Raw genomic sequence first — 14,717 nt, forward strand, 5'->3', positions numbered from 1 at the left:
TTTTTAAAAAAGAAGGGGCGGTGGGCCATCAACGTTGCAGTAGCGAAGTCAGTCATTGGTCGGAAGTCTTGAGTTGACCGACGACGATATATTTCCGTGCATCGGACATCTGACAAAGAACCATGCCTCATATTATCAGTTTCGAAATAGAGATATCGTCGTGCACAGTGGTAATTAAGGATGTGTCGTTTTAGCGTGTTGATTCATGCCGAGCTCATATTTTCCTCTCTTAGTCTCCTATCGGTTTTTTATTAGATTTGGAACAGGAGACGGCACAATCAACATTAGTGGCTTCTACCAAGGAAGCAAAAAACGCAGAAATGCACCTGCGTACGCATCAGCTGCAACTGACCACATATGCAGTTGCACATGAGAGCTTTGATAGTGGCCATTCGCCCATTCCTGTTGGTCACGATCAATTCACGAACTCACGATGCGTGGTGCTGGTGGTGGCTCCAACGACCGTGCCGCTGCCGGCTGGAGCCAACATATCGTGTGAATTAGCTAGTCAGGCAGTCGGTGAGCAGTCAGAAAAGTATGGTCCTCTGATTTGCAGGAGCGGGCTATTGGTACGGGCGATTAATCATACACAGCCCATGCTTACAAATAAATTGCCGATGTCTTACAGCGACCTGCATTATTCTCGTCGCTCCCTCCGCATTGCACGCACCCTCTAGGACCTCTATGAGATGCATGTACACACCTTCCGTTGCATTGCAAGCATATATGCATCTATGCCAAGCCATCACGTATCGCATGTGTAGGGATTAGAGCATAATTAATTACACCGGCCGAACCCATGCACGCATGCTACCTACCACTGTTGATGACATAATTTGCTAATGGTGCCATCCAGGATATCACTATAGAGAGATAATAGAGATACATGCAAATGAGCATCTTCGGATCATCATGGACACAACCAATCAATCAAACCGTTCTGTTAACTGTTGGCAGCGATAGCTAGCATTGATTGATTGTGCCATCGATCGACCTTGGCCGCGCGTATATAAGCACCGCCGCATCCCCATGAGATAGCTCCACACACAAAACTGTTGCACTCCACTGCGCTATAGATAGCTACGTGCTGCATTCGCGCGCGTGTGCATGCATGGCAGCAATTGGTAACATGAATTTGTTCGACTTGTTCTTCGTCTTGCAGCTTCTCCTGTCAGGAGTATGCGTGCTCGTCATCTGCTACCGATATCAGCGGCTTAAATCCATGAAAAAATGTAGCCTAGGGGTTGTCCAGTGGCCGATCGTCGGCGTGCTCCCGGCCATCGTCGCCAACATGCACCGCCTCCTCGACGGCGTGACCTTCCTGCTGGCCACGTCGCAGCTCAACTTCCAGTGCCGCTTCTGGCTCGCCGGCTTCCGGTTCTTCGTCACCTGCGACCCGGACAACGTGCGCCACATCTTCACGTCCAACTTCGACAACTACCCCAAGGGCGACGTGTTCGCCGACATGTTCGACGTCCTCGGCGGCGGCATCTTCAACACCGACGGCGAGCGGTGGCGGCGGCAGCGGAACAAGGCCCAGATGCTCATGACCACGCCGCGGTTCCGCGCCTTCGTGGCGCGCTCCAGCCTCGACAAGGTGGAGAAGGGCCTCCTGCCTTTCCTCGCGCACGTCGCCGACGCCCGGAAGACGTGCGACCTGCAGGACGTGTTCACGCGGTGGTCGCTCGACGCGACGTGCCACCTGGTGTTCGGCGTCGACCCCGGCTGCCTGGACATCGGCCTGCCGGAGGTCCCCTTCGCACGGGCGATGGACGACGTGCTGCGGACGATCTTCCTCCGCCACACCATGCCAGTGTCGTTCTGGAAGACGATGAGATGGCTAGGGATTGGGCACGAGAAGAGGAACGCCGCGGCGAGGCGGACGGTCGAGAGCTTCGTCGCGTCGGCCATCGCGAAACACAGAGCCGATGACGAGAGCAAGTCCAGACAAGGCGGCGGCGGAGGCGGCGACAAGCAATCGGTCGCCGACTTGCTTTCCTCCTTCCTCTGCGACGACGAGATCGCCGGCAGCGCCGACGCCGACGTGTACATCAGGGACATGGCGATGAACCTCCTCGTCGCCGGCCGCGACACCACGAGCTCGGCGCTGTCGTGGTTCTTCTACCTCCTCTCCACGAACCCGCGCGTCGAGCAGAAGCTCCTGCAGGAGCTGGCGCCCATCGCTTCCCGCAAGCCGCAGCTGCAGCAGGGGCGGCTCTTCCCCGGCAACGGCGGCATGGTGACGTTCGACGCGAGCGAGGTGAGGAACCTCCTGTACCTGCACGCGGCCCTTTGCGAGGCCATGAGGCTGTACCCGCCGGTGCCTTTGGAGCACAAGGCGGCGGTCGCCGACGACGTGCTCCCCAGCGGGCACGAGGTGATGGCCGGCGACAAGGTGCTGGTGTTCTACTACTCCATGGGGAGGATGAAGCGGGTGTGGGGCAAGGACTGCAGGGAGTTCAGGCCGGAGCGGTGGATCACCGAGGACGGCAAGCTGCGGTACGTGCCGTCGAACAAGTTCGTCGCGTTCAACTCCGGGCCGAGGACATGCCTCGGCAAGGAGATGGCGCTCGTGCAGATGAAGGTCACGGCGGCGGCCATGGCGTGGAACTTTGCCGTGGAGGTGGTGCCGGGGCACGTCGTGGAGCCGAGGCTGTCCGTCATACTCCACATGAAGAATGGGCTCTTGGTAAGGGTCAAGAGAAGAGAGCCAGTGATGAACACCTGAGAACTGAGAGGATACATGCTTATTAAGTGTGATCAATATGCTATTACATGATGTACAGTACAGAGTTTTAATTTATGTTGGTGTCGAGCGTGGTGCTTCATCTGTACCGTGTGCGGTACGCGATAGAGGCCTAAATTTGCACATTGGTTGCGTCAGATTTGTAATGGAATCCCTCAAGGATACGAATTAATAACTTGGGGGGTGTGTCATATGATTGTGTCATGGCTTAAGATTAGGACATTCAACTTGCTATATATGGGGCGACGCCCATATCTTAGCACAGTGCTAAGGTGATTGCATTCATGCATGATGGCCCCGTTAGCTCACTTTGTACGTACGTACCACGGGTCCACGGCAAGCTTATTAAATGCTCTGCCTCAAAGCTCTTTCATAGAGTAAGCCCATCTACGGCCCAGCTTAAATCAGCTGTGACCCAGAGGCCCACCAATGAAAAAAAGTGTATGGGCCGGCCATAATCGGCCTAATGTGTTAAGTCATACATGCTGAAGAAAAGTACTTTCCTATTGAGCAGATTAAGCAAGAAAAATATTCTGAAGAGACTGAAAATATAACAGAGGCCAATAGCATCAGCCAGTCAAGTGGTCAACAAGTGCAGAACTACTCTGTCCTGTCATATATTTTTATCACAGCAAAAATCCACAAATCTGACTATGCAGCATGCATTGCTGACTCTGTCAACTCTTATCCGTAGGAGTATATCGGTTTCATCTGATATCATCACATGTTCTAGCAGACAGCAGGGCATGATGATGTCAAACTATTTGACCCGTCCTTGATTACAAGCCAGATCAGGCACAATTTCTGAAGATAAGTACTATGTATGACAAATAAGACAACATCTAACTACTGCGGCACAGCTGTGCTGCTTTGAGGTCAGCAAAGCTACACTGGAGTTAACAGATAAGAGTAAACTAGTGACAGCCAGTTCCCAAAATCTAGAGTTAAACCAGGTTCTAGAGCATACTATGAAACAATTTCATGAGAGCGAAGCAAAACCAATCAGTCAGAGAGACCTTAGACCTGCCGCAGCTGCCGCGGCAAACCTTAAACATAGGACTAAATACTTTCTGCCTACACCTAAATGTATTTCTTTTGGGGAAAGAATACAAGAAAAATCGATGTACTGCTAGAACCTAAGCAAGAGAGGCGAAGGTGGTACAGCCCAAATAGATAATCTACCTCCAATTTAATCAGTGAACCAAAATAGCATTCCCCCAAAATGAGTCCCCTTTCTGAACTACTTGGCACTACCTCCTTTTCCCCTCTCTCATCACGCGGGATGGCATGGCGCACCCCCACATGGCCAGAGGAAGAAGAGCCAAAAAAAAACAATCCCCTCTGTATTCCACTCACCACCTTGAAGAAACAAACATCGAGACCCCAATCAAAATGCATACCATGCCCCAATGCCTTTTGTCCAGTTGCTCCATGCGTGCCCATCAATAATCTGCAAGCAAAGGAGAGGGCCAAACGCACACAGATTTTCGTAAGAAGAACAGAGGGCAGATACCCAGAACAGGAAGCAATGGTAGCTGCAAATTGAATAGCCGATTGAAGAGATGGTGCTGCGAGTGGCATGTGATTCCACTAACTCACCCTCCTTCTTCTTGACCAGGCTCCTGGCGAAAAGCAAGCATATGACCACAAAACCCAGACCTACAGCTCCACCGAGAACAATGGCTACAGTCTTTGCTGTCTGCTGCCCTGATAAACACAAGGAGAAGAGGCAAATCGATTGATCAAACTAGGGATGCCACGTCTAATCATGGGGGCAATCATAGATGCATATCTCCAGTAAATCCAGAAAGAAAGGGAAAAGGCAGTGGACACCAACTTTTCTGAAAGCCTGAATATACAACTAGACAGATGGCATAAACAACTAGGAAGAACAGAAGTTGCACTAATCTGCTGCCATAGTGGCATATAGTTCCCAAGCAAAATGCATGAAACTAAACAATAAAGAGAGTTTTTTTCAGACAAGTAATAAAGAGAGGTTTCAGTAATGCGCACCCCTAAATTGAGCTAACCAGTACAGGAGAACCTCACAAGTCACAACGGAAACAGCTGATTATCTTTGTCTGCCAATTCAGAAACTAACCAAACAAAGGAACAAGATCATGCCACTATCTCCACCAGAGTTCTACTTTAACAAGGGCAAGATACTCCACATAAATCAAACCTTCCACTACCAGTGCTGGACCATGTAAAGCTTATAATCTAACTAGACAATCAGCACCTGAGAGGGCACTAATGTGCACAATTTTGCCAAAACAATCAGAATCAACCAAACAAACAACCAAAAGGCATCCCCACCATCCCTATCAATCAATTCTAAGGACAACTAAACAAAGAACCCTAGCAAGATCTCACCAACGCATACATACAGACAAATCCACCATCGAATGTTTCACATGCATAAGCTAGCCAGCCAGGCAAATCTTTAAAAAGTTCACTACTTGATATACAGAAAGGAATAAGTTTGCCCAAATTCCTAAACCTGAACAATATATCCGTGACTAAATTAGATCAGTCATCTTTATTTTGTGGGGAATAATTAGATTAGTCATCACTACCGATCCGATCAACAAGCAATTGAATCATTGATGTAAGCAACTAAGCATCAGATTGCAGGCACGGGCACAGATTCGTCGAGTAAACTAGGCGAGCAAAGAAACTGACCTCCGATGCCGCCGCCATGGGGTATGCCATGGGGATAGTAGCTGTAGCTAATGTAGCACTTCTCGAGGTACACCTGGCCTGATGGCGCGCCCCCGCACTCGACCTCGACGTGCTGGACGGCCTGGGTGACGCACTGGCCGCAGTCCCCCGAGGAGAGGTCGCCCTCGCACTGCGCCATGGCGTACACCTGCTGGTAGCTGGTGGCGTAGAACCCGCCGTTTCCCCCGCCGACGCTGGCCTCCATCTGCGCGAAGGCGGTGTCGCGGCGCATCTCGAAGTCGGTCCCGCCGCCGCCGCCGGTGCCGCAGGTCTTGAACAGCATCTGGGTCCCGGACACCTGGGGGAACCCGGATATCTCGTAGAGCGCGAGGCAGCCGGTGAGCTGGACACGGGCGGCGACGGAGGCGCCGCAAACCTCGGACCAGGATGACATGGCGCGGGAGACGCAGGCGGCGCAGTCGGAGCCGGAGAGGTCCCCGCGGCACTGGAAGAGGCCGAAGACGGAGGTGGAGGAAGCCGAGGATGACGACGAGGTCTTGTAGAACTTGGCGGAGGCGGACTGGTCCGAGAGCGAGGAGGAGAGCGCGGCGACTGTGGGGGGCACCGCGCCGCCGGGGAAGCTCTGGTTGGAGCAGCCCTTGTAGACGAGCGCGTACAGGTCGGCGGAGGACACCGGCAGCGACCGGAGAACGACGACGACGGCGACGTGGAGCAGCAGCAGCAGGAGAGCTCTGGGAATGCCCATCTCCCTCCCTCTCGCACCACCACCACTCTCCTCCTCTCACTCTTCCCTCTAGTATAGTGTTCGTCGAGTGTGGGTGTGTGCCGGTGTCCCCCCCTGGTATTTTTGTTGCTTTATTTGCTCGGTTTCTTGCAAGACTTGGTTTGGTCTTAATGTCGCAGTAACTACTAATGATAAAAGAGGAAAGCATTAGAGGCCAGTGAGGAGGAGTGAGGATGGAGACGGTGAGCCCTTCAAGTCTGAGCTCCCAAAAGACCAGCGTTGTTGCATGCACATCAGATGCGCTCTTCAGTCTTCAGCTCTGCAGGTAAGTAGCCAGTGATCAGTTTTTGGTTGCAACAGAAATGATCAGGATTTATGCTCCTCCGTGGAAAACAGGGTATGGATAGAGTATCAAAAATATTGCTGTCTAGAAAGGGACGTCCAAGCTTTTTTGATAGACACAAGGTTTATGGAGACGCGTGAATATTTCACCTACTCTTATTAGACAGAGAATAGAGCAATTTCGCCAGGACAATCAAGCAAACAAATTAGTAAATGGTTGCAAGTTTAGATGTCATCAGATTTACCATTGATGATGATCAAGTTGTTCCATGACTGTGCACTCCTCCAACGTTGCATTGGTCGGGAGTTTGGATCTGAAAGTTGTATAGTTTAGTGGGTGTGCATAGACGAGGCCAAGTGGCCAATACCCAACGAGATTGTCTACATAGCAATGGGGTTTCAAAGGAGTGTACGCACGGTGCACCAAGAAGTACAAGTGGACCTGGGCTTTTTGGCATTTAGGTATGCAAATTGCATCTTCTACATCTTGCGAGTTGCATACTGTTTTGCGATACTTCAAGACACAATTTCAGTGGCTAGAGTATGTATTTCCCTTATGTATAGGTAACTGCATCTGCATGTGCTTATGTGAAACTTTTATTGAATTTGCCTTCTGCTTGCTTTTTTTTTTAATTGAAGCTGTAGGAAAGGATCCTAGAGTATATAAAATATACTTCCTCCGTTTCATATTATAAGACTTTCTAGCATTACCCACAATCATATAGATGTTAATGAATCTAGACGTATATATGAATATGGGCAATGCTAGAAAGTCTTATAACCTCGAGCGGAGGTAGTAGCATTTAGAGAAATTAGGCAAAAGAAAAATGCAAACACAAATTTATAAACCAGCATATGCTATCTTATACGCCATCTCATCTATTGTACATTACTTATCATTTTGAGATAAGTACAAGTCATTCTACATTGATGTGTCACACTGTGATCGAATCTTGATTTTTATAACTTCAACTAATTAAATCAAACAGTTGAGATCTTTGTTGGCAAGAAGTTTGCAAAGAGTTTTTTAAGCATGCATAACACTACTCTTTTCAAAATTAGATGTTTAACTGACACTAGTTGCATTTCAGCATTATGTATGCAAGTAAGGTTTATAATAACATAATTGATAAGTTAAAACAATGGAAATATATTAAGGAAAGAAACAATTTTTCAGTCATTTTTACTCCTTGTGCAATATATGCACTAATAATACATTCACGACCACACACAATCCCCATCCCCTTTCAAAATGCCCATACCATACACAACGTGTGTATTTCTTTAATCGCGATCAGTGCTTATACCCAGCTGAGATCTCTTTATGAAGACTAGCGTGGTTACTTTAACAAGGGAGTCAGGCTACTACTTGCAGAGCACAAGGAAGCAAGGAATTCGATTTGGTGAGAGTGGGGAATGAGACAGAATATCAAAGATCGCATCCCCTGTTTCCCCCAATTTTTATTTGCCTTCTTCTGACCTGACTCTGCTAACATATGGAGAAGCCATGGTTCTACACGCACGCTGCCCTGTCTAGTGGTGCATGGGCTCTTGGAATTAAGTAGTTGTTGCTTTCTATCTTCTAGTATACTAGTAAAGATTTGCAGCGCGGAGAGCCAGCTCTGCAGCAGATGAGGCCGTGAGGTCCCAACTTTGAGCATGCATGCAGCATGCTGGGATTCAGAGGTTTGGATCAGAGGAGCAGCTCAGATGCAGGGGGATGGGGGTATTTTGGTCTGCATTACCACTGACAAGTGGAAGCATTGGGCTGCTAAGAGCACTCGCAATGGTAAAGTAAGGTGCTATCTATAAAACATGTACATCTCAGCAATAGACTCGATTAATAGTAAACCACCTTAATAGTATGTCTACATTGGTATCTATAGCTCTCTCATGCATTGCCTCGTTTTTCTCTATAGACTATCTCTAAGTTAGTAGATAGCTTTGCTCTCTCTCTTCATTTAATACATTCCAAGTAGAAAAATATGCTGACATAGATCTCTTGTAGAGAGCCTATAGATAACCATTGTGGGTGCCCTAATACATGTAAAAGAGGCTGTATCAAATGGTTGTGAAATGGTTTAGCCCCTAATGAGGTGGTGAATCAGATTGGACACATTTTATCCATGGATGATTTAGCACCCGATGGGGTGGTTTCCCTTGTGTTGTTGAATCTCACACTACAGAATAACTTGCTCAGTTGGTCTTGGTCACAGGCTTGAAATGCTTTGCATGTACTCCACAAAAGCAGTTTTCCGATCGAAATCGGAACCTCCTGCGCTCCTTTTCACCACTTGCATCCTTTGGGCAAAGTGAGAAACAGATATCAAAGCACGAAACTTCCTCTCACTTTGATCTCCTTTCCCCTTTCCATGATTACTTCTCACCAGGGGCAACTGTGCTAGCTCTATCTTTTAACCCAACATAGATCTACCTCGAAATGTAACAGGCCTATCCTTTTCTCCTTTGGCTAATCTCTCCCTTTCTTACCTCTTTATACTACTCTGTAGTGTAGTATTGCCAGTGCTCCTACTAAGCAAGTTAAGGGCCCCATGCTGTCAGCTGGCGTGCGTGGTTAGGGCATGTGTGGCTTACTTTTGGCAAATGAAACTTTCACTACCAATACAATACCAAGTGGTAATAACTTGCAATGCACATTTATAGGTGTACCTTTCCACTAAACATTACTTTGTGGCTTTGCCCACTAGAGGGACAAAACACTTCCACATAATTCCAGGGCCCCTGGGAAGTGTGAGTATGCATTGCTGTCGGAGACACATCTATGACCAACACAATAAACGGGGCTACAACTAATTAATGATTTCTCCTATTGAGACAGTGTCTCATGACACTGTAGCACCACCAAATCAAGATGTCTGAGCATAAGAGCAAGTACAATAGTAAACTATAAACCAGCTATAAATATATATCGAGAAGATAAAAAAAGAGATAGGTGAGCAGCAGGCTACATATTTACAGCCAGTTACAGCACGGACTTTAAGACGTAATGTGTATATGACATGTAGGACCAGATATTAATAATGTAGTATATATTTATAGATATTGTATAGATTAGCTATTAAATTGGCTATAGATGATTTGAAGCCAATAGTTTACTATACTATTAAACTTGCTGAGAACTAGTAGTATGGTTTAATGGTCACCACAGTATTGAAAATGCCCGCGAAATAACCAATAGGAAGTAACATGAGAGAGCGGATGGGCAATGCATACCTCGCAAATGGGCATCAGCGATGTGAAAAGATGCATACGCAATGTAGTTAGGAGTAAGTAATGATTTTCTCCAGCTCTGGAGACATGACCCACACCAAGTGCGCCCTGGAGATTTCAGGATTCCCTCATCACTGAAACATTGAACGAGTAGGTGAAAAGCAAGGAAATGTGAGCAGGTGGAGCATTTATTAAGCCTTTCCTCAGGTAAAGATCCCCCAAGATTGCCTCCAGGCTACTGAGGAGAGGATGATGAGAGAGTGAGCCGATCCTGCTTGATGAGACCCATATTCTGATCACTCCTTTCCACCTTGAACAGTTCATTGGTCTCTTTCAATGCGATTCTCAGAGCGCCGCTCACGGCAACAATGGCAGATGTACTGATACTTTGATCTCATCAAAGATTCGTCCCATTGACTACTGAACCCAGTCGTTGCCAAATGCCAGATATCAATACTCCAGATACAATGCTGATACTGTAAAAAGAATCCCTACAGAACGTAAAGAAAAGATTCTTGACATTAATATCCTGCAGGCATAAGCATAACAGCTGCGACAGTAGGTGGATGGTGAAACCAACACACCCATTATCCAAACATATGTGTCTTTCACATATGCCATGTTTAGATCCCTCCCCAAAATTTTTCATCTAATTACATCGAACGTTTGAACACCTGTATGAAGTATTAAATATGGGCTAAAAAGAAACTAATTGCACATATTGCGACTCATTTGCGAGACGAATCTTTTAAGCCTAATTGCTACATGATTTGACAATGTGGTGCTACAATAAACATTTGCTAATGACAGATTAATTAGGCTTAATAAATTCGTCTCGCAGTTTTCTGGCGGAATATGTAATTAGTTTTTTTATTAGTGCCCGAACACCCCATGCGACACCCTATATAATCACCGATGTGACACGCCAAAACTTTACACCCCTAATCTAAACATCACCATACTCATGTTGCTACGAATTCTAATTTAAGTAATGACCTCAACATGCTATGTGGACTTTGTATTTGTCATGTTTCAACTTCTGATGCAAGCGTTTAGTGGGATCCAATGCTGCTGGTGCTGCTCACATTTCAATTTTCAAATCAGACAGATCATGTAGTTAACAAAAAAAACGTGTTCACGTCTTATGTAGATAAAGTGATAACTTCTGGCATATATATACCTGGAACATTACGCCTCAGGATATCTTGCATTACTAATTGTAGATTCTCTAACTCTTTCATTCCCTTTGCAACTTGAATGGATAGTTTAGTCTTCTAAGGCTTCAACCCAGAAGATACAAATGATGCAGTTCGTGAGATCCAACCACACAAAAAATTGCATCTGGCAAAAGTTTTTCCAGGTTTTCAATAAGAGAGTCCACTTGTCCTGCTCATTCACAGACGCACAGAAAAGGAACCGTTAGTAGAAACTCCCTTCAGTCCAGACAGCATCTTTGCTTGTGGCAGCACACCCGCAATAGGACAACGATTATAAGTACAAATCATTTAGATTCTTAAACTATCGCAGCAGTAACTTTTCATGTTTTTAGTGGCATGAATCAACATAACAAAACAACTGCACGGGAAAGAACAGACCTACAGAAGCTACCAGACTTGAGCACAGAGGAAAATCTGGAAAACACTGCAACTTTGCAAAAGAACAAACTTGTCTAGGGAATGCAATTTTTCAGCAAAATATATGAAAATACGAGGTGTTACGGGAAGGCCAGTGCCAGAGTATAATTTTCAACATGCACAAGGTGAAACAATACCTATGTGATTGTCGTAGGCTCTCCGGACCTTCCATTATATTTGAGAGATGAAGTGAATAATTCAAGTCATCAAACAAGCATAATGAAACATCCGACGCCTCGAGAGAGAAATATTGGAGACATTGCTGAGCCGTTAGCCTGCCAGTCAACTTCAGCCTGATATGTGCCCGTCAAACCACTCAAAGGCGGCGACCAGATGTGTTACACATTTAGCAGACTAGACAAAAATGGCTAAAGATCTACAACCTCTCAAGTATTCCTAACTCATACTCATGTAAATCTAGTTCCCAGGATGTGCACTAGATTCACACTTTCATCTTAACCATGATTATACATAGCAAACACAACTAAGATGAAAGAAACTTAAGACTTACAATAACTTAATAATTACATAGGCCGACCGGCCAAATAGACTTATTAGAGAACAGCGGAAGCTTGACTACCCAATCACAAACACACCGACTAGGGGCTTACCACATTAAGTTCTCATCCTAGAAAAAGCAATCGGAACCCGCATCACTCAATGTAGCGCCCGTTCCGTCGTGGCGCCTAGCGGGAAAATTTAAATTCTAAAAAAAAACCCTAATTGCGAAATCTGTTTCCTTGCTTGTTGTCAGTCTCCGTGCCAATCCCTGATCTCGAATCCCCGATCTATCGTCAAAACCAAATCCTTCCCAAATCAAATTTCTCCGCAAAAGTCTATTTTGCCTCCCTCAGGTTCGGTGGGCCGATTTCCTCTCGACCCATCTCTCTCTCTCTCTCTCCCTCAGCTCTCCCCGCGCTCTGCCCGCGCGCCGCATGCGCGTGCGCATGTGCGTGAGCCGAGCTCTCCCTCTCTCTCGTTCTCCCGCTCTCCCTCCCCGCTCCATCCCGGCAAACTCCTCGCGCGCGCGCGCCCGCGTGGTCGCCGCCATCGTCAGCCGCCTGCTGCCCGTGCCTGCGCCGTCCGGCCCCGCGCCCTGTCGCGCTGCGCCGCCTGCGCCGCGCCCTGCCCCGCGAGCCAGCGCGCGTGCCTTGCTGCGCCTGAGCCCGCACCTGCCGCCCTGTAGCCGCGCCCTTCCAAACCGCCCCCGCCGTCATCGCCGTCGTCACGACCCGGCCCCGCCACAACCGCGCATGCTTAAAAGGGATGGAGGCAGAGCTCCTCCTCCCACTGCCTCGTCGCCCTCTCTCTCCTTCCTTCTTTTCCCAAAGTGGCAAGAGGCAAGTCTCCTTTCCCTCTATCTTTTCTTCTTTTTTCCCCCGCCGGTGTCATCCTCCCTGTCGCCGTTTTGGCCGCTAGCCGGAGAGCCAGCTCGCTGGCTTGACCGCCCAATGTCGGTTCCTCCCTCCCAAACCGACATTATCGCCCCTATAAATCCGAGCCCCTTCCCCATTTCAAACTCCCTTGTTTTCGCCTTCCAACTCCTCCGCACCATCGTCGCTCCGCCCTGCTTGCACCTCCGCCGTTCGTCGCCAAAGCACCGGGAGAGCCGGTGCGTGCGAAGGACGCGTGAAGGGGACTCCGGGCGCTCGTCTTCTTTCTCTTCCCCGGCCCGAGGCCGGAGAGATCACTCCCGTGCCGTCGGCCTCTCGTCACAGCGCCCCGCCTCGTCTCGGTAGGGCATCCCTCCGTTCTCCCTCCTCGCTCCATCTCTTCCCCTTAGCTTTGAGTAGCAGCTCGTATAGCCTCCCCGTAGCTAGCTGGTGCCACCCCGACCGCTGCCGCCGCTCGCTGTGTGCTCGCCGCCGTCGCCGCCCGTGCTCCGTAGCGCCCGCACGTCGCCGGCCTCTCTCGTAGTGTCTCCGTCTAATCCGATGCTAGTAACGGACTCCGGTGGCCGCGTAGATGCTCTAGTCCGGAGGAATCGAACCCTAGTCACGTCGTTGCCGTTTCCCTCTTTTCTCGCCGCCGGTTGCTGCCGCAGCAATCCGCCGCCGTGGTTCATCTCCCCTCGTCTCGTGCAACCACCCGGTATGCTCGCTTTCGCCTGTATCGCCGTGGTTCGCCCCGCCGTTCGCAGCCGCCGTCCGCCGTCCGTTCCGGCCGTCGCCTTCTTCAACCTCCCGCCGGCCCGCGTGGCAGCCACGTAGGCGCCACGTCGGCGCCAGCTCAGCCAAGACCGGGTCAAGCCGACCCCGGTCCGCCGTTCCCCTCTGCCCCACTCGCGCGCGCGGTCCACCGCGAGCCGTGAGGCTGCGCGTGGGCCCGCCGCATCCGCACCCACCGCGAGCCGCGCGCGTGCACCGCGCCCCGCTCCAAACCCTAGCGCCACGTCGCGTGCTCCTCGCTCACGGTGAGCCGAGCCGCCGACAAGCGGGTCCCACTCGGGACCACGCGAGATGGACCCAGCCCACCGGCTCCCTCTCTCCTCCCCTCCCGCGCGTGCCTTGGGCCGCCTTCTCAGGCCGGCCGGCCCATTAAGCTCGGCCGAGCCGCCCCTTTCTCTCGGGCCGCGCCCTAGCCGCCCGAGGGAAGTCTGTTTCCCCTCCCTCTTTCTTTTCTTTTTCAAAAGGGTTTAATTAAATCCTTTTTCCTTTAGACCAAAAATCCAATAATCTTAGAAATTCAATATCTTCTCAACCGTATGTCCGTTTGACTCCGTTCAACTTCCAAAATTCCTCAAATCTCGAGATCTATTAAATGGCACGTTTAGAGGTCAATAATAGGGCTTTATTTTCGCCGTTTGTTGAGTTGTCCCGTTTCGCGTGTAGCTTCGGAGCCCGAAGACCCGGAGTGCGCGGATTTCGAGGATCAAGCTCAAGATCTCAAGCAAGGGAAGTCACCTTTGAACATCTTGCACCTATAATTTAAAACTAAGTATTTCTTTTCCGCAAATATTGCATGAATAGGATTAACACAAGTAAATCGGTCGCGGCTTGCGAGATAGCCTGCCGGCCCCAACCCTAATTGCTGCAGTTACCCTCCTTGAATTATTGAACACTTAAACCTCCTTTGTCGACTGTTATGCTTCGATGCACGGGCCTTCGGGCACGCGCATCGGAACACCTCCCCTCAAATTTAAAATATCCAACGATGGGTAAAACTTGGGGTTTTACAAAAGACTTGGAAAAACCCGACACCTGGGTCGGTGCTTCCGAACTAAATGAATTTCCAAAATCGCGGATCGGGGAATGTACCGGGAGTACGGTTTCCCGCTCTTGCACTTAAGGACCGTTTCCCTTGGAATTTCATCCGAACATAAGATAGTGCGACCACATGGGTGTAATGGGATGCCCCT

General features: G+C 49.1%; 2 protein-coding genes across 2 annotated transcripts; one reads left to right on the plus strand and one right to left on the minus strand.

The window, feature by feature from the left end:
* Positions 1-1,042: 1,042 nt before the first annotated feature.
* LOC9270900 (noroxomaritidine synthase) lies at positions 1,043-2,937 on the plus strand. The gene has a single exon (XM_015777065.3). The coding sequence runs from the start codon at positions 1,112-1,114 to the stop codon at positions 2,726-2,728; it is 1,617 nt and encodes a 538-aa protein (XP_015632551.1). The 5' UTR covers positions 1,043-1,111; the 3' UTR covers positions 2,729-2,937.
* On the minus strand, positions 1,592-6,258 carry LOC4331572 (plasmodesmata-located protein 3). The gene is made up of 3 exons (XM_015777066.3): positions 5,429-6,258; positions 4,346-4,453; positions 1,592-4,196 (listed from the first exon to the last, which is right to left on the minus strand). The coding sequence occupies exons 1-3, from the start codon at positions 6,171-6,173 to the stop codon at positions 4,189-4,191; spliced, it is 861 nt and encodes a 286-aa protein (XP_015632552.1). The 5' UTR covers positions 6,174-6,258; the 3' UTR covers positions 1,592-4,188.
* Between the last annotated feature and the right edge of the window lie 8,459 nt (positions 6,259-14,717).

This window comes from Oryza sativa, chromosome 3, assembly GCF_034140825.1.
Source record: "Oryza sativa Japonica Group chromosome 3, ASM3414082v1".
In the NCBI taxonomy this organism is placed as follows: Eukaryota; Viridiplantae; Streptophyta; class Magnoliopsida; order Poales; family Poaceae; genus Oryza; species Oryza sativa.

Excerpts from the sequence above, each read along its gene's own strand:
- LOC9270900 (XM_015777065.3), top strand. The coding sequence starts at position 1,112 with ATGGCAGCAATTGGTAACATGAATTTGTTCGACTTGTTCTTCGTCTTG.
- LOC4331572 (XM_015777066.3), bottom strand. The coding sequence starts at position 6,173 with ATGGGCATTCCCAGAGCTCTCCTGCTGCTGCTGCTCCACGTCGCCGTC. Across the intron at positions 4,454-5,428 it reads CCATGGCGGCGGCATCGGAG|GGCAGCAGACAGCAAAGACT; the intron begins GTCAGTTTCTTT and ends TGTGTTTATCAG.